Here is a 23,912-nt window from a genome sequence, read left to right as displayed (position 1 = left end):
ATTTTCATTTCTCTTCATTTACTTTCAAATGAAAATGACATTTTATTTCTGTGTTGTCTGTCTTTCAAAATAAAAAAAACAACACATCTGTGTTTTAAATGGGAACACTCTTTCCATGATGGAATTCAATATTCTGATAAATTAACATGTTTGGTATAAAAAGAATATTTGAAAATATGCCTAGAATTAAAAAAGGCAGAATTTTAATATTTTGACATTTTATGATAGACTTTATCTAACCGGAGCAAAAAGTATTTCTTCTCATGTAAATATATTTCACTCGTGTGAGCAGGAAGCCCTTGATAAAAAAATAAAAATGATAAAATGAAAAAGCAGCACCCTGAAATAAATGAAAGAAAAACTGAGCATCTGATGAACGAAGGGGCTGAGGGGAGAGGGTTCGGTGGTAAGATAAACCGAGTAGCGATGTATACGAACAAGCTATGCCAAATACACAGCAATCGCATGAACACACACACGGACACACACACAAACACATCGCTGCACAAATCTAAATATAGTCGCGCAGAAAGCGGAGAGGAGAGAATCTCAGGAGGAAACAGAAGGGAGGAGAGGGGAGCAGCAGCATAGAGTTAAAAGATGACATCATCCCCTTCTTCCTCCTCCTCCTTCTTCTTTCATCTTCCCCTCATTTATCTATCACTAGACAAACCTCTTCCTTTCCTTCCTTACTCCCTCTGTCTTTACCTTCCACCCATCTCTCTGTTTCCTTTTTTCACTAAATGAGCAAGTACAGCTCTAGTCTTTAAATAACCATCATCCTGTTGTCTGTGTGTGAGTGTGTGTGTGTGTGTATGGGCGAGACAGAGAGGACAGCTTCTGTTTTAGCTACAATACAAACCGCCTCTGCACCTCTGTCATTTAACACACAGCCAATGCAGTGACGCAGAGAGGAAGGGAGGCAGGGCCGGGGCTAAATAGGCAGATAAAGCATGAGAAAGACGGATATAAATAGAGGTAGGGGTGAGACTCCATGGGGTGGAGAAGTCAGGGCAGTATAAATATCCTGGTAAGGGCTTTAGGTGACGCACTTTAAGTCCATCTCCAAATAATCTAATGCCTTTGATACGACGAGATCCATCGCTGTCCGGCTCGCAAACATGGCGCTTAGGCAGGAAAAAGAGGCCCACCTTCGTAACGCCAAGACGACGTAAAAAAAAAACCTCCCACTGCTGCAAATTAAACCAGGAAATACTTGGGGACTGTCCCCCGCTGATAGTGCCATGGAGGGTGACAGGCTCTTAACACACAACATATAAATAGGGATTAATCCGAGGGCTGTGGCTCCACGCTGGTCCAGGACATTTGAACATGCATGGTGTTTTCCGTCTGGGTGTTTGTTTTTCATTTCCTTAGATTCTCCATTTCCCCCTTTTGTGGATAAATCAGACATGGTCAGCATGTAGATTTCACAGAAGGACCCACCATGAAAACGGGAAGGAAAACTGACATAAACAATAAACAAAACAAAGTCCACACTGTACTTCATTTATTATAATAGTGGATGGAAACAAGTGGCTGACTTGCGTCATGTGTTTTTACAACACGGCCCCAAAAAATAGTCGGCTTTCTATACATTCACAACCCGAGGAATTTATTTTCAGGAGCCGTTTCGAATTTTTCCCGTCACAAGACTGAAGTCAGAGCATAGTCTGTAGTCACGTTATTGTTTCATCTGAGGTCGTGTGACTTCGCACAACAGCAAACTGCATTTTCACAACATGACTTAATTGAGCCGTCAGTTTTAAATGCATGGCAGCAACTTTTGTCTAGGGGGAAAATAGACATTAGAGAGTGATTTCTGAAACCTGCGATCCCAAATTTCGTTTGAATTTTTTTAAATTTAGTCAGAGAACACATTTTCAGAGATTGTGACCAGCCTTCAAATCAAGAGGTCCATGGTTCAAAATCAATTTCCTCAAAAAATGACTGGGAAGTCCTGTGGTTAAGCATGGATAACTTCCTTAATGAGGAGATGTGGGAGTTTCAATCCCACGCAAAACAAACTGAGTGGGTAACATTGCACGTGCCGGCTCTTTGAAGGCCTTTAGCAGAAGTTTGAGCACTACAGACTGACGACAAGCCTTCTCTTTGTTTTATTCAACGGATACATGGAGACAAAAAAAAAAAAAAAATCTCATTCTCTCCCTGACAAAGGCTGTAAGGGAAGGCTAAGTCATGGCAAAGGATTAAGGGGTGCGCTAAGCCCATCTTTAAATAATCCAATGTTTCTAATAATACGCATTTTCACAACACGCTGTATTAGTTCCATGTCGGCTGTGGTTTCTGGTTTGTCGTTTTTGTCTGGTTGACATGTCATGGACATTTTTTGTGGCTTCCGCGCCACAAATAAGCTGATTTACTTTCAGTGAGTCAACTGGAGCCACACTTCCACATTTGTCGAGGGTACTGAACGGGCCGCACTTCACTTCTTGTACTACTTTGTTGACTGTGTGACTTGCAGGAATTTTACGCATTAATTCTCTGAAATGAAATCACGAATCGGGGTTTGAAACACCCGCATTGCGCAATGTATCATGATGTGAAATTTCAAAGGCCTGAGAAAAAAATAAAGGCTTATAGAGGACGTATAAATGGGATCAAGTGACGGCGGCTTAATTTTATGCTGTTTTGCAGGTTGATACAGACATTTCTATTTGATCAATAAATGATCTTCGCATTTTTTATTGTTTATCAAAGAAAATCAACTTCTAACACTTTTATTATGACACATGGCAGTGTGACGCTACACCTCTACAATAAAAAAATGTACAAAAACATCCCATAAATCCCCACATAAATGACCAATACACCCCTATAACTAACTGTAAAGTACCAAACACAGAAATTATTATTAAACGGCTAATATATTATTAATATTATTTTTGTTGTGGTTATGAAAACACAAATCAAAATGGTTCGAGTGGTTATTTGCTCATTTGAGTGTGTTTATTTACATGCAGACCCACTTGTCGGACTTGTCAGGGGTAACAAGTCTCTGGCAATGTTATTTTCATCCACTATTTGATTTACTTTGTTGACCTCGCTTTAGAGCTTCAATGCATCCCTGCCCGCATGCTGATTCAATAAGCATATTTGTCCCCTTCCAACAAAAAAAATCTCCGGGTGACACAGCAGCGGCTGCAGTTATTGCATCGCCAGGCGTTTCATTACGTCCCTCCCGGGCAATATCCTCTGATTCTTTTTTCAAACTCACCATCTCTCTGCCTCTTACCGCTCTCCCTCCACCTGACAACTTAATGTCCACTCATTTCCTCTTTGCTCATCCACTTCGTTCCTTTCATCACCCCCTTCGCTGTCTCCCACTCCCCAGCCTCCTAATTGATCTCAGACAGTCATCGCGGAAAAAAACTACTCCATGCCTTCTGTAACATAATACCATGCCCATCCAACTGGTCTCTCTTTTGCTGCACACACAGACAGTCACACACACTCACACACACACTCACACACGAGCATAGTCATTCAATCTCCCACATACAATCTGTGTGAGAAGGCAAGCGTTTTACAGTAAACAGCATACTTAAAAACTGAGCTCGCTGTGCACGCAGTATTCTAAGCGGACGAGAATGTGAACATGCACGCAGATTGTCACATGTATTGCTGATCACATGTCACTACTGAGACGTCCACAGCGCGGAGTTGGAATTTTTTACATTATCAAACGGTTTCACATTATTGTCTAAAACTAATAATGATGTCACAAACAACCAGCATTGAATGCTATTGATAATTCAAGTAAACTGAGCTGGAGGGGTGGGGTTATTTTCAAAGATTACATCTGACATTGGGTATCAGCAATAACAAATACCTAAAAAAAAAGCAAAGCGATCGGATCAGAAACTCAGCAGAAATCAATGTTTTAATGTCTGTTCAGTGCAGCTGAGTCATATATATGTTCATCACTTTATTCTGATTGAAACTTGCAACCATCCATCTATCCATTATCTACAACTTCTCCTGCAGTCAGGGTCACAGGGATGCTGTAGTTGGGCAAGTGGTGGAGTTCACCCAGTCGATTGCAGGGCCACATATAGACTATTCATTCTCTCATTCATAGGCAAATTTTTCAATGTATGCCTTTGCAAACATCACAGGGAAAATGCGATTGAATTAGTCCTAGAAACAAAGTGGGATGAAATGAGCTGAAACACGTAGGAGTAAAATATTTTCCCAATTTGGCAGGGTTTAAAGAAGGATTAACTTGAATTTACTTTGGGACTTCAGAGGCCCTTTTTCCGGGGTCTCTGATGATAAATCAGTTTTGAAATTCAGGAATGAGTTATATGACATTAATAGAGGAGGTGTTGTGTGGTAGGATGCCAGTGTAGTATCTCAGGGCTAGAATTTCAAAGTCAAGATTTAACCTTCAAAATTGACCTTCCTCTGAAAGTTATGCCCACAACATCTTTCTATCCCGCCATGTGAGGTGGTCTTTAGGATTTCATAAGGTGTGGGTTTTGGGACGTATCTTTCCTCTAATCCTCTGATTGTTTGCTGTGAAAATGTCCTATTTTTGAGTGCGTTACGAAACAAGCACGCGGCGGTGTATTTTTGTTCTTGCAGCAATAAGAACATGAATGCATTTTCCGCCATTCCCTGGAAACAGGCGTCTCGTGAGCGCACACTTTGACCTGCTTTCAGGATCCAGTTCCAGCTCATGGATAACAAAAAAATGAACTCCAAAGACGATAGTTATTTCATGTTTTTAGAGGACGTAAACCATCAGTTCCCGAACAATGTATACTCCATCTTTCTCGTCTCCACTTTCATTCACCATCTGCCACTCTGTACACCAAAGCCCGATTCACTTGTGCCGTACCTGCAGAGTGTTTTTAGATGCAACTAAACGCCAGCGCTCACCAGCCGGGTAGGTTTTTCGTGCCGATGCTGGAGACTTAACAAAAGCACTAAGCTCGCCCTGGATCCTTCAGGGCTCGGCAGTGCTATTTGAAGAGCCCCTTTAAAACAACACAAACTGTCAAGGTGTGAAACGTCACAAGTGTCTGTCTGGTTTCTTCTGCCTGGTTCATGCAGTAGTAGCAATGTTAATGTGATCTTAGAAAAGACCTCAAGTCATTTACCTATTCATTTCTGAATACTGGTGATTCCCTCATCATTTTAAGGTAGTTTGAAGATTCATCACTGTCTGTCATCAGTTATTCCACAGTAATGATAAACATCCAAATATTGATCTTCGACCAGATCCGATGCTAAAGGCTGCACGTTTTGTTTTTTTTGTTGTTTTATTTATCTACTTTTTTTTTGCATCTGTTTTCCAGATTCATTACCAAACACTCAGCTTTTATTTTAACTGGGACACTCCATCCACACATGATGGCTGGAATTGCTTTCCTATGACAGTCTTGTGACTTGAAATACATTTTTGCAATGCATGCTCTTATTCTCAAATTAGAAAATGAAAAACACAGGGGGGGGTCGTGCCGCTCATAAAGCTGACACGTCGGACCAGGTGTTAAGTATTTTACTGTGCTCCAAGATGCACCGTGAACTTCGGAGAGGAGCTGAGGATGAGCCACTGAGCAGGAAAGGCATTGAGTTCGTTTTTACTCCGAGCTCCTGCTGAGGAAGCTGCTGGCCGCAACGGCGTTTTTTCAAGATCTCAAGACCGACCAGACAGTATCCCATGATCACCCGGCATGAATATAAACTTTAATCAGACAACAAGGTTCCACAAAGACTTGCATAAATACTTGACAACTTTGCTCTTTCCAGCGGGTTTATTCCTTCCCAAATCACGATGACGCCATCTCCACTCATGACACCCAGGGATGCACATTTCTACCCGCAGGGTGATTTACACAGCTGGGTCTGTTTACGTTGGTAAACCCTGATTTTTGCCTGTTTTCTCAACACCCTTTGACAATTAAGCTCATCCAGGTTTTCTCACATCCTCATTTTTTCTCGAGGTGCCGTGGCTGCGCAGAAAGGCCTTGTCAGATATGTGTTTGTTTTCTGCACATTATAACTTAATGAATGAAATATGACTAAATGACTTGCACATGAGTTTTTTCACAAAGTATAATCTTTTTAAATGAACTATCTAAGGCTGGTGTCCAATGACTCTCCTGAAAAATGTCTGAAAATGTTAGATTCTTGTCAGATGTTTTTCATATGTATCATTATTTTCAACATGAATTCCCAAGTAGGACACCTGCATTCCTCTATCATTTCAATTTGACAATTTAGGGTGTGACTGAGTTTGATAACTGTCATTAAAATAAAATCATTTCAACTTGTGACCCAAGGAGTATCTTATGGATGATAAAGTTCCTCCAAATATGATAATGTTATCTTTGGAAAGCAGGATATGACTCATACGCGACCTTTCCTTCTTAGTTTCCAGAACTAGTAACTAAGCATGAGTCCTGAATAATAATAAATTTTTTTACACCTGTTGGAGCGTTTTATATGCCGAGTCTATATGCCTCCACTATATAGACAAGCAGCTGCTTCATGCATTGCAAAACTTGTCCTGGGCCATATTCTGGCAGAGGCTCTTTCCTGTATCAGCAGGACGAAACTCTTAATCATCTGCAGCCGAGACATCAAGCAAGAATGTGACCTTACTCTGGTCCTTCTGCCAGTGAAGCACGACACCCGTGACCGGGAAGCCTGACTGGTGTGCGTGGGCCCCAGGGGAAAAGTGTCGCTGCCGGGGGAGGACCACCGAGCAAACAGCCCGCTCTCCGGTTTGATGGAGGGCTGCAGTGTAACTGAAGCCGGGGAGCGGGACAACCAGAGCTGTGGGGGGCTCTCGGATAAGACTGCGACAATCGTGACGGATTTCACGTATCCTGGATTAATCGCGGCCGACACTGATCAATTTTTTTAGGATCATTTTACTATGAAGGGACTAATGCTATTAAGACAGCCCATCACTCGAGTCACAGTTCTCATGACACAGCCTTTCTAACACCCATCTGGCCCCCACTGATGTGTAATCGCGGGCATTAAAAAATCTCAATTTGCCTGAGTCCCGGAGAAACACTTTATACAACACTTTTATGGAGCCCCGGTGCCTCGGGATGATTTAATCATCATCTCATTTGGGACCCCAACTAAAAATTTCATCAGTGCTTACATTAACGCTCTAATTTTCTTAAATGCATCTAAAAAAGATAAATAAATAAATGAAGAAGGACTGCCAAAATGAAACGTCTATTTAAAGCGGTAAGGGCACTTATTGATCTTAAGTTCGTAGCACTATTAATTACACAGTAACAGAGAGGTAAGAACTGGACATATTGGTTTCATTTGTGCTTCGTGAGACCACATCAACCAAATGGAGGTGAAGCGTCCATGAGCTTGCCACTTGCCAGTATACATGTGCATTTTGTGTGTGTGTGTGTGTGTGTGTGTGTGTGTGTGTGTGTGTGTGTGTGTGTGTGTTGGGGGGGGGCTGCACAGAGGCTACAAACGTGAATACACTTTAAAAAGGATTAGAGACCCTCTATCCTTCACCTGAGGATGAACTGGCTGAGGCGGCCGCCTCTGCCTCACGGCTCATTAGTCCGTTCCACTCGGGTTCATCGGTTCTTTCAACATTTTGCTTTCTTGAGGGGAAAAAATATCCCTTGAGAAATTCCCGTGAGTTTTTTTTTTTGCTCGAGGGCAAAACTACCCAATCTGTCAAATTAAATAATGAAAAAATGTGATGTTTTTATTTGTGAGCGACATGTTTAACGGTGGTTTTCGCATCGGCCACACAGCGCGAAGCACCCTGGTTCGATTCCGACAAGGGGACCCTCCTGTGTGGAGTTTGCACGTTCTCCCCGTGTCTACTTGAGTTTCCTCCAGGTTCTCAGGTTATTTGGAAAATATTGGAAAATTGGCCCGAATGAATGAATGTTTATCTGTCTGTATATGTGGCCCTGCGATTGACTGGCGACCAGTCCAGGGTGTACTCCGCCTCTCGCCTGATGACAGCCCCTGGAACCCTGAGTGCAGGATAAGCGTCAGAAGATGGGTGGATGGATGTTTAAAGGCCGTTCAAAGGTTTGGAAAATGGGGCTTTGACCTTATTGTCCATCACCTCATTCATTATGTAAAGCTCTATATGAGAGTAAAAACAAGACAAAGCCAATAATAGGCCCATAATAAAGACCAATGGTCTACTTACAGTAGCTTGTGTAACCAAAATGCAGTTGTTAGTATTGTCTGTAACATACTAACGTTCAAACTTCCTTTCACCCAGCGAGCCTTCAGCAATAATACAGTACAATTGCGCAAGAGGGTATTTTTAAACAGCAACATTAACATGTCATTATCACTGTAAACAGCCCCTCCACAAGAGCCCATTTCAACAGCATGTGATCATTTTCAGGGGGGGGTTACTGGCGACAAGAAATGTCAAGCTTCAGAGGAATCTCTTCCAATTTGCTCGGTTCCTGCGCAGGGTACTTGGGATTTGGGCCGGCTACTCAACCCAGATTCTCATAAGCTGTTGTTTGCTGTTGACCAGATGCTTTTAATTACTAAATTAGGTGTCAATCAATGAGTCAGAGTGCAGCCGTCAATTTTGTTTACATCCAAAAAAGAATTACGGCATTGATGAAGCCAAGGGAAAGGCAGCGAGGGACTACCGGGGTAATTACTGAACAGTCTTATCATCCGGGCCTTTGTTATGCAATTAGACCTTCTGTGTTGTTATCGGTTGATGGTGGAATATAGGGTTCTGTAAGTGAGACGCTCTAGTTTTGCAAAGAAGTTGACAGTGTTACTACCCCTTGTAGTGACTGTGTCTTGGAACAGTTTGCAAACAAACCCCAGGAGTCTGTCTTCCGACCACCAGCTCCAATAATTCACTGTGGACGTTCCCATTCTGAAAAAGTGAAGCCACTGGTATTAACCATATGCTGAGATAAAAATGACAAAGACTGAGATCTGTCCAGAATGGTTCGATCCAATCTTGAAATGGGATTCATTTTAAGGAAAAGGATGATATGTTTTTGTTTTGTTTTTCTACATCTGGTTCATGTATTCGCAGGGACTATTTTGCCGTAATGAAGCACTAACAACTGCGCCACCGTGCCGCCCACGATAAATTTAACAAGTGGAATTTCACCAGTCAGGACATTCAGACCACCAGTTACGGACAAAATAAAATGGATTTGTATTTCAGACGGACCCCATGGGACTCGATGAATGGGCAGCGCGTTGACTAGATATTTGTCATTTCCACACACCAACGTCCAGCTAGCAAGGATTAAATGGTCCTACATTAAGCAGCTGCCACAATGAGACCCACAAAAAATTTAATTTGGAGATATAACATTATTACTCATAATTCATCTGCACAAGTTCGATGTTTGATTCCTCTTTGCTTGATAGCTACAGGTCTGAGCTGATAACTGCAGGTCCCAAAGCTGCCAGTCAAAGAGGTACACTTAATCCATTAGTTACTTAAAAACTTCTTGAAGTAACTGGTATTCTATGAGGGTTTATTTGATTTTGTGGAATATGTTCTACTGTTGCTTTAGATGTAGGCAGATGCACTTCCCTCTGCAACACGGCCCCAAAATATCTCACCTCATTTGCTGATATATTTCCCTATAAATAATGTTTATATTCAGCTGCGCTCACAGCAGACGAGTGACTGCAGGCAGAGATGAGAAACTGCAGCCAATTACTGCGGTGCGGACGGGATGCATTTTTCTCTTTTGCTTTGCTTTAAACGTTTTTTAACAGCAGGCCATTTTTCCTTGGAATGTGACATTTTAACGGCAATTAACTTGAGCGCCACATTTGACAACCTGTTTGACAACAATGACTCAGACCACATCGAGAGAAAGGGCTCGCCACAGGTGAATTTCTCTCCTCTGCTTCTCCTTATCCCTCCATTCTGCACACGCGACTAGCAGCTCGACCGTTGGGTTTGGTTTGGACAATGTCGAGTGCAAAGCAAGGCGCAGTGGATGTGTGGCAATTTACTGCTGCTAGTTTCACAACGTAAAAACACGTGACTTTTCCCGAGAGAGTGTCTCAAGTTAAATCGTGGGCACATTGCGAATGAATATCGGAGGGCGCGGCTCTCGTCCCTTTTGGAGGCAGGGAGCACCAGAGATGTGGTCTTATAGCGGCCTTTTAGTGGGAAGAAAGCACATGCCGCTTCCAGTCCAACAGGGGGTGGAGAGGGGGGATACATGCTGGCGACTCTAGGGATCCTGTCCTGTGGTCTGTGAGTAGGAGGGATTTTTTTTTCTTTTTTCGCAAAACCATCTTCCCTCACCAGTTCTGTCTGAATTCCCCCTCCCTTCTGGAGCAAATTAGAAGGAAAAAAACAAAAAAATAAACATCTTGCAAGTAAGTGGCACGGTGGCGCAGTGGTTAGCACTTCGGCCTCACAGCACAAAGGACATTTCTGTGTGGAGTTTGCATTTTCTCCCCGTGTCTGCGTGGGTTTCCTCCGGGTTCTCCGGTTTCCTCTCACAGTCCGAAAACATACAGCAGATTAATTGGAAAAAATTGAGAAAATTGCCATCAATGAGTGGGTTGTTGTCTGTCTGTATATGTGGCCCTGCGATTGACTGGCTTCCAGTCCAGGGTGTACCCCGCCTCTGTAACCCGCCTGTCGCCTGATGACAGCTGGGATAGGCTCCAGCATCACCCGCGACCCTGAGTGCAGGATAAGCGGGGCAGACAATGTATGGATGGATGTACATCTAGCAAATATAGAGATATTAAAGGGTATGTGAGTGAGAGTTACTTTATGATTTATTGAGCTTGATTTATCTAACATTTCTCCCGAGCAAGCTCATACATGTTTAATGACCAGCTATATTACTGTTAAAAATGTCTCTTTCCTTAGCTTGTTTCTTCGTCTTCTTGCAAGACAGGACACCTCAATGTGTCTTTCACTGTTGCTCCAGTCTCAGAAAGGTATTTTTATAAGGTGATGGATTTGAAATGCAGCTGACGGCTGATCATCTCAGATGCAAATGTGACTTTGTTGAACTCTGGTAGACGGAGGTCAAGGTTTCTGCCCGAATCAGTATCTCGGCTACTTCGGATAGCATCCTTTTTGTTTTGATATCAGCACACCTGCTTTGTCATCTCCCTCCATGTTTACAACTGGCCATTTTAAATCTTTCTTGGCATTGATATCTATTCGAGCCACGCTAAAAATATTCCCGTTCGGCAAGAGAGACCTCATCATCAGACAATCTTTGATGTTATCTATCGCGTTTTAAATAATGATGCTTCAGCTCTGGTTTTCAAGAGAAAGTCTGAGCGGAAGGAGCCGGGCTTTGCAGTAAGAGTGTCATTCCCTGGAGGCCCAAACACCCACACGTCTGTCTACATTTGGCCTACATACAGGCCGTCACACCCCGTGCCCGTACCAGGCTTCTCTCCTGCGTCGGCGCTGCAGGATCTTACTATCACTTTCTCCTGGGATCCAGATAGTGCCGCAGCAGTGCAGCAGCCATGTCAATACAGGGACTCCTTAGCTACAGCGCACGCCGGCCCGAGGGCACCGTGGAGGTGCGATGCGAACTGTCCATCACGGTGCTGTAAATACACCGTTCAGCGCTGGGCAAGTCAACATCGGGTAAATGAGGTGTGAAAGGAGAAAAGGAAAAAAAAGCACAAACGGAGAACTGGTCTTCTCATTGCTGAGGGTTAATGGGGAGAGATTGCCGGTTACACTGAAGAAGAGCTAACCCCATAAAGAGGGGTCATGTGCATATCAGAAGACATCCAGTCTGTCCTTTGCTGTACACATAGAGGAGAAGGTGAGGAGACAGCGAGAGCACGAGAGAGAGAGAGAGTGAGTGAGGGATGGCTCTTCTTTGTTTGGGTGTTGGAGTCAACACCCAAACAGGACATGCCTCATCTTTTTTCGTGTCTGAGCACCGGGGGACCGCTTTTCTTCATTTCTAAGTCAATTTTATCAGCCGAGAGTACCTTTTCATGATATACCAAGGATAAACTCTCGGGCTGCACTAATGACAATATCCATTATGGATGAGACCAGACGAAGAAAGCCCAACAGCACTTTCTTCCTCACTAACTTAAAAGAGCAGAGAAATAGATTGTCATGGTGTGGGAGGGCTCTACTTCTGAGCCACGGCCAGAATACTTAACCAACACACTCGCAATGTTCAAAGTATCGGATGTGCCCTGGAAGACGGGGCACTGCAAGCCCCTGGTGTCGTGAGACTATAAATTAACACTATCTCCTCTGCCTCGGCCGGTACTGAAGGCACTGATCTGGACTAAAGCAGACCTTATTTCTCAACTCCACTTAACAGGTTGGAGCCGCAAAGGACCACAGCACGGCTGAAATACGTGAATCGCAAGTCACACATGATTCAAGTATAAATACTACGTTTATCCTATATTGCCTCATCAACATCGTATATAATTGTTTTATATCAATAACACGCTTGGGTATGCGCTTTACTTTTGGAACAAGTCATGATTTTATTATTACTAATCTCATATTCATGTAGTTACTTATGGTACAATGTGGACAGGATTCAAAGTGCTTTTTATGAGTTGATTGATATATTTCATTTCCAATTCATTTGCATGAATAAAAAGAGTTAGCAATGTCAACAACAATCGTTCATTCATTATCTGTATTGCCTTTTCTCTTTTTTTTGGGGGGGGGGGCGAAAATAATAGCTGGCAGAGGGTGAGAGGCTTGCTTCACCCTGGACACAGGGAACCAATGCAGGAAGCAAGGGGAGAAAGAATTGTTAACACACTGCGCTTGGTCATGGGGACCTCGACCACAGGAGACCTCAACACCTCCCTCCCCCTCACAAGTCATGGCTTCATGACTTTCTTTGTATATTATATATATTTCATGCACACACAGAGACATGTTCTCTAGTTTTAGTGATAGATTAATGGATGGATGGATGGAAGGATAGATGGATAGATGGATAAATAGATAGATGGATCAATGGATAGATGGATTGATGGATAAACAGATAGATAGATAGAGAGATGGATGGATGGATGGATGGATGGATGGATGGATGGATGGATGGATGGATGGATGGATGGATGGATGGATAGATAGATAGATAGATAGATAGATAGATAGATAGATAGATAGATAGATAGATAGATAGATAGATAGATAGATAGATAGATAGATAGATAGATAGATAGATAGACGGACGGACAGACACATACATACATACATACATACATTCATAGAAGGCCATGATTTCAACCAAGAGAAGGAAGTGAGGGACAACGTGGCCTCAAGACCTCATTGGAAGTTTGTCTGAATCAAACAGAACTTCCAAAAAAACATCAGGCAGGTTCTGATGGGACCTGGCAATGGGAGCAAGAGGGGCTGAGTGGAAGTCTCAACACTTTTGGGCAGATACACTCAACGTATCGTAGAAGCTGCATTTGTGTAACGATGTGCTCATGTGCTCTTAGTTTTAATTCTTTTTTAAGAAAGGGTCTTTGCAGATTTAATTTCCAGGCGAGGCTTCGGTTTTTCAGTCCTCTTTTTGCTGGATGGCAGAGAAAAAACACTATCCGAATCCACACCTCCATCCAGGCTGAGCACCCACTCCATGGTTCGGCCAGCGCGGAAGATGCAGATGTGTTTATTTTTATAGCCCCCTGCCTCATTCGGAGATGAGCAAAAGAGCTCTCATAAATCTGGGAGCAGCAGCACTACCACCACCACCACCAGAAGCAGCCCGGGGGTCAGAACAAACAGTACAGTTTGAAAGTCAGGAGCTTTACATGGTTGGAGTGTTGGTGCTGCCTTTTACACTATTTACTGCTTTTAGGTGTGTGAAATGGTACAGGGGTTACCTGTGTGTAAGTGCGCATGTGTGTGTGTCTGTGTGTGTGTGTGTGTGTGTGTGTGTGTGTGTGTGTGTGTGTGTGTGTGTGTGTGTGTGTGCGCGCACGCACCCCACAAGCGCTCGATCAATACCAAGGTGAGAGAGTCTAAATGCGTGACTTTCACCTCGAACCATTGCCTGTTCATTCAAACACATGAGCGACAGGTCACGATTTAACTGCACCATTCAGGATGAAAACCGTGTGATTGGAAAGCTGTGTGAAACCCGCAACTCCTGAAACCACAATATCTTGCTTTTCTGTGTTTGCTGTCTATCATGAGCTGAATTTCTCTGCTTTAGGATAAAACGAGACCCTTCAGACGGGAAATAAACAATCCAGCAGTTCAACCATGAAAGTATTGAACTTTGACTTCTAATGCTGTTTTTTTTTTTTGAGTCCAAATCAAATATTTAAGTTACAGACTTTGATAAGTGAGTCATTCTACGCGTATCAGCGCTGTCCAAAATAATCCGGCGTACAACACTTTTTTCCCAGATAGGCCTTCTTAACACTTCACCCTGCACCTTACAGTTTATTTTGCACATTACAGGTAGTGCTTATCCATTTCTTGTATATACATTCTATTCTGGCCTATAAAGCTCAACTATGATTTTTATTTGACTTGCATTATGAAGCACAGTGTTTCTGGAAATAACTCACATTTGTATTGAAACGTAAAGTATGGTCCCTGTGCTCTGCCATTTTTTTTATAATACTGTACACTGAACTGCTGCTGCCCTTAAATTTACTACTTTTGGGATCGACACAGTATCTCCTATTTTATTGTACTGCATTTCATTCTATTTTAGAAAATAAGGTCTAATCTTGGCAACAAAATTCTCTGGCCTCAGCCTAAATTCCTGACAAGGCGAACGCACACTCTCTTGATTTCAGGCCTGAAACTGGACTCGGATGAAGGTCCGCGATGTCCCAAAACTGTGACCTTGGCCCTCCTCTGAGTAACCTTTCCATGACAAACTTTACAAAGAAGCTACTCTAATAAGCCATGTGGCACAAGAACAAGACCAAGACCGAACACCTCATTTTTTGTTTTGTTTTGTTTTTTTTAAAAGAAGGGGGTACTTTTCGTCCGGGACTTTAAAAAGAACCCTGCATGATCACATAACTCACTTTCAAATTTCAAAACAAAAGTCGCTGTGTGCGTGTGTGATGGGTTGAGGGTGCCGCCTCACCTTTTAGCAGTGGCAGCGGCGTGAGCTCCACCTGGGAGCTCTGGTAGCGGAACTGGGACGAGCTGTGGGACCTCCTCTGGCGGGCCCGACGCATGGACCTGCGCGGGAACCCGTCCACCTTCTCCGCGGACGGCACCGAGAAGCTGGTGGTCGGGGAGGACGGGCTGGACGGGGGCAGTTTGGTCGTCTCCATGATGGCTGTGTGGATGGGGCTGGGGTAGGGGGTGGTGGATGGGGGTGGCTTATTTTTTTTTGTTTGTTTGTTTGGAGGAGCGGCTTTCCGGAATCACTGGATTATCGATTGATCAGAATGGATAGGAAGCGTTGGAGGGGTGAGGAGAAAGGGTGGGAGAGGGGAGGAGGCGCAGGAAGGCAGAGGAGCGGTCTCTTCTGGATGTCCGGTCCCAGTTGCTGTCTCTATCAGAGACGCGCCGGAAATGGCAGCAGCGGCAGCGGCGGCGGCGGCGGCAGCATCCCTTGTTCCGTGTGCTTCTCACCCGTGGAGGGGAGCGCCAGTGGGGACCATCCCCGCGGAGGCGCGGAGCCGGCGCGGTGACCAGATGATGCTCAGACAGGCGCGTCTCCTCGCCCGCTTTCGCACACATACACGCGTGCGCGCACGCCTCTCTGCTGTTGTGCTAGCGTCACACACGCACATACACACACACACACACACACGCTCGACGTGGGGGTATTAAATTCTGTGATTTTGCCTGTGGATCACGTGGCTCCCGCGTAACGCCGCTCGCAGCTCCGAGTTCCTCTCGATTTTCGATCGAGCGCCTTATCGATCCGATCAGCGATCGATCCTGGGGGAAGATGATGACGATGATGATGATGATGATGATATTACAGAATCACCAGTCTGGGCCCTCCTCGGCTGCCGCATCACTGTTGTCCTCCTCCGGCTCCTCTGCGGGCCGACGGGCCGGCCGCACCTGGCTGCTGCTCCGTCCTTCTTTTATTGTTTGTTTGTTTATTTGTTTGTTTGTTTGTTGTCTCCGCAGCCGCCGCCTCCTCGCGTCCTTCAGGGCGGGGAAACGAGCGCTCCCTCACCGCGCCGACATGTGCAGGTTTCCTCCGTTCCGTCTCCTACTCCTGCAGATGGGAGGGGTGGGGGTGGGGGTGGGAGGGCGAACGCACACCCTCAAACCCTCAAAAAGCGATAGAGGAGGAAAACCGAAACGGGAAAGCGAAGAGGGGAAGAAGAAAAAGCCCGAAAGGCCCGCGTTACACAAGAGCGGGCCCGTCCGTGTGTCACACTGATGCGGTCCCCCCTCAGCTGCCGTTATCCCCTGCTCAATGAGCAAGGTCAAGCCGCCTGTAAGCAGGGGCCAACACGCAGGAAGTACGACAATGCGTCTTTCAAAGTAAAATACACGTTCCTAGGAAAGATGTGCATTAGGAAATACACGTTGATAATAAAAGAAAGAGTTGGACAAGGTTATTGTAGAATAATTCAACGAGGTTGAATATTCTGGGACTATTTGAGAGTTATTGATTTACTCGGTGTGTGTGTGTGTGTGTGTGTGTGTGTGTGTGTGTATAAAAACTGGCCAAATTATTACACCAAAACAAAATCAAGAGTTATTAACCTGTGAGTATTTCAATCGGGATTAGTTAGAAATAAAGTCTGTATGATCTAAAAATACTTCCAATCTTGGGCTTTGTGCCGCAAAAAATGATTTTCTTTTCTTTCTTTTTTTTTTTGTTTCGCTTAAAGGAAAGTAGGGCGGACGGTTTCATCAGACTTTGTTGATGTTGATCAATCAGATTTTGTGCTTTTTTGGGGGGAGGGGAGGTGGGGGTGGGGGACCCATATTTTGAAAAAGAGAATAATAATGAAACACCGTTGTAAGTCTACCGACAGCAAGAAAGTTATCCCTTCTCCAAATTACAACCGCTGTAAACGCCGCATCTTATTTTGAAAAGCTAAAACCGGAAGTTGAGTGATCTCTGCTTCCGAGACTTTGACAGTGACTCTGGGCGAAAGGTGGTGCAAGGAGAGAGAGGGAAAGATGAGGCTCCTCACTGCGGATGACGCTATAGGATGGATTTAATTAATTATTTCCTTTTATTTATGTTGCCCGATTTCCCGGTTTTAAACCTTTTCTTCGGATGCGACTTCAGCACTACTGCTCTCCATCATCATCGTGGCAAGCTTCAGGGAGGATACATGATCTCCCGCTGCGACTCAGTGTTCCTGTCTAGACCCTCCCAATACACACGCACGCAAACACACACACACATACACACACAAACTCCCTCTCCCCATTTTCCTCGTTTCTGATTACGGTGTGTATGTGTATGTGTGTGTGTGTGTGTGTATATGTGCGGGTTTGTACTTGGATTTAAGGATCAAGACCAATCCATTGTTCCTCTTTTTACTAAGCCACCTGATCTCCCTCAACGCGCACGCGCACGAGCACATCCGCGTGTGTGCGGCAGTCAGATTTCTCCACCTCCTCTCTCCCGGTCACACCTCGACTCGGCTGTTCGACGGCGGATGTGTGTCCCGCCGTCGTCCTTTAACCTCCTCGCTGCTGACGGGAAACACAGCTCGATAACTTAATGCACATGCAGTGTTGATGGTTGCACGGGTGCAGCCGCTTCACCTTCACCGAGGATGATCAATCTGCAGAAATGTGTGTGTCACTGAACCGAGAAAGGCGATTTGTGATACCCGCCACCATCTGGGTATTGCTTATTTTATGCAGGTAAATGTTGCAACCACTCATTGTGCAACTATTTCTTGTTTCAAAATCTCCCATCCATCTCACCTCTTAAACCACACGTTGTTAAGTCAGTATTAAGAGGGAAACTGAGGTTAAAGTACCATGAGAACAACTACCACTGTAGATGAGAAACATGAGAAATGTTAAACCCTGGGAACGGAATTCACCACAACAACCAGACTGACACCGGCACGTTCCTCATGCGATCTCTGTTAGGAAACGTTTATCGCTTCAAGTGAACAATGAACTCTGCTTGTTTGGCAGAAAAGAACCCACGTTATATTGGAAAACCAGAGGATAAGAGACATCTGAGTTGCCGTTCATACAATGATGGCACTCTTGTTCCAAATTAAAATAAGCCAAAATAGAATGATCAAACACTCATCAAGCTATACATACTAAACTCTAGTATGTATAACTTGATGAGTGTTTAACAAAGTGTGACGAGTGCGACTCGGGTTTCTTCCTCTTGTAACTAGAGGAAGAAACCCGAGTCACACTCTGTGCATTAAATCTTTCATTCGCTGATATCATTCTTTGTATACATTGTAATTTGACACTCAAATTTGACTATGAAACTAAATATCAGACACGTCGAAATTCATGATCTGCTAGTCTGAACAATGTAGTAAACCTGGTTAAATAACATTACTAATATTCTAAAGGTAAAATAGTTGGATTTCAAGCAATTCATGATTAGAAAATAAATATAAGCATGTTACACATCAAATACATGATCATAGTGTCACATATCTCACATCTTGGAATAAGTAAAAGTGTATCTGCAGGGATCAAACAAGGGTGTGTGACTCTCCGCCTGTGGGAGTCGCTACAGCGGCTCTAAATGCCCTTTCCCGATTGCAAGGGATCAGCTGAGAGAGCTCAGCAAAAGCAGACCTGCCTTTCAGGTGAACTTTGTGTTCATGACCTCTGCAGACCGCTGAGGTCAAGTGAGCATTTGCGCAATGGTTCGTGATGCCGCCACCATGGTTTGCACTTCTGCCACACAGCAAGATGGTTCTCTGCCTTTCTATGTGGACTCTCCATATTGTCTTTGTATCTGGATGGGTTTCTGGTTCTCCTCCAACAGTCTAAAAACATACAGTAGGTTCAGTGGAGAGCCTAGATTGCTCAGGTTTATGACATATATGTGACCCAGATAAGTGGGGGTGAGAATGAATGAAATCTTCATGTCAAGATGATTTCACCATGACCTGGATGACTGAGGACCTCCACATAGTTACTACTAGTTCTGCTTTTTTTCTTTAGTTCCCAATCTCCTAAAACAGCTTTCTATTCCCATTAAGTTCTTGTAAAAAGCTTTGCTGTCTCGTGATTTCTTCCAGACTTACGAGCAGTTGGCTCACTTTCTGGGTAAAATGTAACTTTCAATGTATTTCTTTCATTTTCTTCTTTCCATTTAGCTTGGCTGTTCAGTTTTTTGGCACTTTTTTATTAGTTTGCTTTTGCTCTTTGGAAAAATAACACTGATTATGTGACACTGATTTTGTCACATGTTTCCCTGTCAGTCAACAGCGGATCACATCGGACAAGGGTCTCGATGTGATCTGATACTGTAAATTATATAGGCCTGTGGGCAGTTCTGGAACATACAGCGGTTGGAAAACAAAAGCCCTTTACGACAAGCTTTTGAACCCTGCTTGAGACAGAGAAGAAATACTTACATGTAAAACTTTACTTCTAAGGGCAGAATAAAAAACTGGTTAATGTGGTGAAGGCATCTTTTTCACTAACAACCTGGTGATAGACTTGGGATCATTCTTGGTGAAGGCGCATGACAAAGAGCTGTCCGATGGGAAATGCAGGATACAGCTTCCAAACCCTAGCATTCTGCCGTCCGCATCTGTCTCCATTTCAAACTCCACCAATTTCCCACAACCCTAACCCTTAAAGAGGCGACGTTCTGAATGATTAGACCACCCCAGGCATTTTCTCGGACCTTGAATAATTTTCTGATGCCCAGCTTTCACGAACAAGCACCAACCGGGTGTAAACCGTGGAACATTTTTGGCTTCTCGTCAGAAACTTGTCTCGATAGCAGCTTGGCAATGTTTTATAAAATCACTTAAAATCAATCTCTTGCTGCTGGATCCAGTCGCTGACCTCTTTAAGCTCAAATAACTCGGCTGGAAGGGTCACATCATCCCAAACCTCAGATGACTGCAAAGAGAATATCTGGGTGGTATCGGTTGAGGGGTAGCTTTGATCGGCCTCGGCGAAAACCGAAAGGGACTGGAGGATAGGATCGAAAGGACCATGAGGTGGGTTTAAACTATTTAGGTTACAATCGAAGAACCCTTGGGGAGACAGGGGGAGAAATGTTTCTGTCGCTGAGGTACGATCATCTAGAAGTTTTGAGGTATAATTGTTTGCTTCCATAAAACCATATGAGATGAGGCTTTCAGGCTGAGAAGGGGAGGGGGCCTGTACCCCTTGTGAAAGAAGAGTGGAAGGAGGTTCCAGGGAGGGCGAGACCAAAGGTGACGGAGGCTGAGCAGCGGCAGAGGCAACGGATGGGGAAACGGGGTTTGAGAAGAGGTCGGCACAATCCAATGTAACTGACGCATCCACTGACACCGAGGTGATCAGAGTCGGAGGATTTTCGTTGAACAGCGAGTGAGGAGCGTCTGGAAAAGAAACAGCTGATCCTGAGGAGGTAGTGGCAGGGGGTCGTGCAGATGTAGAGACTGGAAGGGGGATGCTGACGGTTCCATCAGTCTGACCTGTCGCGGTCGAAGGCCCAGCGGCCGACGAGCGGCTCGAGGCCTGCGGAGGCTCCGAGTGCTCGGTGACAGCGCGCGGCGGAGTTGATTCCACGAGGTCGTCAGCTGATTGATAACTAGAAGGTTTGAGGACACAGTGAGACTTGTGGTCCTCCAGAATGGCCATGTAATGATTGCAAGCTTTGTTCAGCTCAGTTATCTCCTTCTGCAGGGCTGATTTTTTTCGTTCCTCTTGCTGGAGCTCCTAAGAAATGGAAAATAGAAGAAGACATTCACAATGGACAGAAAAAAACAAATGGCAGGAAGCTAATCAGAAGTTGCCATCTCAGAAGTTTGTGCAACAATGATGAAATGTTATGAACAAATTTACAATAAAATGTTGACAAATTACACACCCATAGGTATGTTCAAAATGAGCCACAAATGAGTTGCTTATAAGCTCAAAAAAGGACCCCTCTGCTCATAGAACAAGATGACCTTAAAACAAGCACAATCTCTACAAATCTGAAAAGAAAATAATTGTTTCAATAGAATTGCATGAAAAGGCTACTTCTGACCGCTGAAATATATTTGGGCGGGGAGATTTCAGAGTTAATCTTATCTGCGTCGCAGAGGACATGTTCACTCTGTCTGTTTAGAGCTACTTAAACTAAAGGATCATTAGTCTTCATTTATTAAGCACCAGTGCCCAAAACTGCACATGTGAACTTCTTCAACCCCTGACCTTAAGATGGAGCTTTTCCTGTGTGAGCGTGCATGTTTGTATAATTGCATTTGGAGGACACCGACTTGGAGCAAAAATTAAAACAGACAGGAGAGAGAGAAAGCAAAAGGTAGCAATGAGGAAACACACACCCACGTATTCACAATATCAGGAAATACCTGCTGTTACTCCATGCGGCTCACAGACTATTATGGGAGCTAGAGATAGTTTTGGCCTAATAACAGTTGATTTGGGAGGCAAATCGTCATCACAATCACAAAAACGGTATCGCGCTTCATTCCTTTTATAAGTTATGAACTGCACAGAACTGACTTATGGACACTTCATATGAATGGTTTTATGATAAAATGGAAACGTCTGAACAATGGGTATTGGTACCCAATCAGAAAAATGATATCGGTACTTGCTCCTATTTATTTCATTTGGTTAGTAATAACAGTAAATAGTAAAAGGAACCTCATTTTAATAACACCCTCCTGTTCCCCCAACAATCCCCCATTAACACATTCAACCTAGTTTCTGCAAAACAACTCTGTTAACATAATAAGCCATCACAACTTTGACAAGCACCCAACCCGATGACTCACATAGTCCATTTGAACTGAAGAAGCCTCTTGGACGACAGGTGAAACATTTTTAAGGGAAGAAATTCAAGCCTAGTTGCCAGAAACAGGTTCTGACAAGAATTTGCTATTAATATCAACAAGCATCATAACATGGGTCAGTGTAATCTTGTCTTAGTTAGGTCGTGCTTTTCGAATTGGCTAAATGCCACCTCCGCCTGGCTATGCTCAATGTATCTTCGCAGAGGTAAGAGGCATAAAAGTCAACAGAAAGTGATGTATTCTACTGCAGTGATAACATCGTTGACCCATACGAGAGGAAATGGTAGGAGGATGTCTGATGGTGTTTCCAGAAGAGAACTATGTAAACACATTGATGTCTTTATGACACAACACTGTAAGCCGCATCCCTAACAGTCAGCGGATGAAGATGGCCTGGTCTGTTAAAACGAACTGCTCACAATGTCTGTGGGTGTGGAGGGGAAAAATGAACTTTGCCTCATAGAAGGACAAGGGAGCACGTGCGTGTGTGTGTGTGTGTGTGTGTGTGTGTGCGCGCGCGCACGGCTGTATACGTCAGATAGGAAAGGGGAGGGCTTAAAGGGCAGAGCGCTGAGGAGGGAAGGGTAGCGCTTGTTCTAAGGCATGCCATTTACAAGAAATGCCTGAAAGCGAAAGACCATCAGTCGTTTCAAGTTTTTTTTTCATTGCACAAATCACAGCCTGCATGTGAGTGTGCAAAATGGTGTTTTTCGGGTGTGCAGACCTCATGCAGTTCATCGGCCCTCTCCGTCTGTTTTTTGCGACTCTTCCGAGCAGCATCCCTGTTCTTCATGCGTCTCCTTGTCCCTCGCTGTCCCGTCCGCCTCGTCTCTGCCCCCCTCTCCTTTTCCTATGGGTCGGGAGCAGCCGGTACAGTGGCAAAAATAAAATAAAATAAAACAACCAAAACAAAAGCAAGTTTCAAAGATGCCCCGTTTGGATATGAATCAATTGCAAATGTAAATTTCCTTCGTGCACCCTGACCACCTGATGCTCAACAATTGGTCGGGGTAGACTTTTTTCAAAGTCCCGACTTGCATTCTACCATCTCTCCCATTCACTCCTGGCACAATATATGATTTTAATAAATCCAATAATTCGATTGTCACATAAAATGGGCGGTTAAAGTACTCCGGGCTTGTTGCATGCTCAAACAATAAAAATAACGATACATTGACGGATGAAGACGCTTCTCACCGAGCCGGTGGAGGTGCAGTCGTTGCTGTCGGCGGTCGGTGACGCGGGGCTTTGGGTATCCTGCTCGGCGTTCTGGTGCATTTTCTAACGGCTTGGGGATCCTTCAGGTTCCTCCCCTCGTAGCGGTCTCCTCGGTACGCCCCGCAGTCACCGCTTTGGATGAGAAAGCCAAAGCGCGGCGGGTGATGCAAGAGAGGTAGAGTACTTTCACTTTCTCTCTTCAACTTGATAATGAAAAGACCCCCCCCTCCGATGGAGAGGCGAAATATAAGAATGTATTTTCCCACATGCAAATTCTCACATGTTTCCACATGTTCTGAAGAAACGGATATTCTCCGAAAACTCGATCAAATACAATTCATGGATGAGAAGAACAAGTCGTTTTTGGAGATCCCCGGGTATGGAGAGGTCGAGGTCAAGGAAACCTCAGAGGATGCATAATTGTGAGTGAGAAGCAGAGAGCTATTCAGGGCATCGGTCAGCTCTGCAAGCTCTACAAGCTCTACCGTTTGTTTGTGGTGGACCTCAAGTATTGCACTGGTGGGTCCTGTTATCATGCAGGAGATAAGATGTGTGCTGGTTGTGCAGTGGTGACTCAAGGGGAAAATATGAAGGTAAATCGCAGTTTGGAGTATGTTATCTTTGATGAAGTGATCTGCATCTGATGGTTCTGGCGAGCTACTCGGTGCTTTCTTTTCCTGCTTCTCAGGAAAATGTTGGAGACCACCCTGTGAGTGGCTCATCATTCTTGAATGGACTCAAACCCTCAAGCACGCAAAGAGACTCAGACTCTGAACGACGACAATGTGACGATGAGGTGAAATAAT

At 44.3% G+C, this 23,912-nt stretch overlaps 2 protein-coding genes across 2 annotated transcripts in view; both read right to left on the bottom strand.

The window, feature by feature from the left end:
• ppp2r5b (protein phosphatase 2, regulatory subunit B', beta) overlaps window positions 1-16,384 on the bottom strand; it is a 44,754-nt gene extending 28,370 nt beyond the window's left edge. Inside the window, exon 1 of the mRNA XM_086166502.1 lies at window positions 15,081-16,384. Within this exon, the coding sequence (XP_086022628.1) occupies window positions 15,081-15,273 (193 nt within the window). The 5' untranslated portion in view covers window positions 15,274-16,384. The remainder of the gene's footprint in view (window positions 1-15,080) is intronic.
• Window positions 16,385-17,621: 1,237 nt separating this feature from the next.
• batf2 (basic leucine zipper ATF-like transcription factor 2) lies at window positions 17,622-23,199 on the bottom strand. Its single transcript, XM_086166112.1, has 3 exons — window positions 23,086-23,199; window positions 22,613-22,738; window positions 17,622-20,803 (listed from the first exon to the last, which is right to left on the bottom strand). The coding sequence occupies exons 1-3, from the start codon at window positions 23,164-23,166 to the stop codon at window positions 19,898-19,900; spliced, it is 1,113 nt and encodes a 370-aa protein (XP_086022238.1). The 5' UTR covers window positions 23,167-23,199; the 3' UTR covers window positions 17,622-19,897.
• Between the last annotated feature and the right edge of the window lie 713 nt (window positions 23,200-23,912).

The sequence above is a fragment of the Fistularia commersonii genome, chromosome 19, assembly GCF_037954325.1.
Source record: "Fistularia commersonii isolate RoL2024-O1a breed Wild chromosome 19, RoL_Fcom_v1.0, whole genome shotgun sequence".
NCBI classification, from domain to species: domain Eukaryota; kingdom Metazoa; phylum Chordata; class Actinopteri; order Syngnathiformes; family Fistulariidae; genus Fistularia; species Fistularia commersonii.
Note: the sequence above shows the minus strand (reverse complement) of the source record. Positions and strands in the feature narration are given on the sequence as shown.

Excerpts from the sequence above, each read along its gene's own strand:
- batf2 (XM_086166112.1), bottom strand. The coding sequence starts at position 23,166 with ATGCACCAGAACGCCGAGCAGGATACCCAAAGCCCCGCGTCACCGACC. Across the intron at positions 22,739-23,085 it reads ACTGCACCTCCACCGGCTCG|GAAAAGGAGAGGGGGGCAGA; the intron begins GTGAGAAGCGTC and ends CCCGACCCATAG. Across the intron at positions 20,804-22,612 it reads GGGCCGATGAACTGCATGAG|GAGCTCCAGCAAGAGGAACG; the intron begins GTCTGCACACCC and ends TCCATTTCTTAG.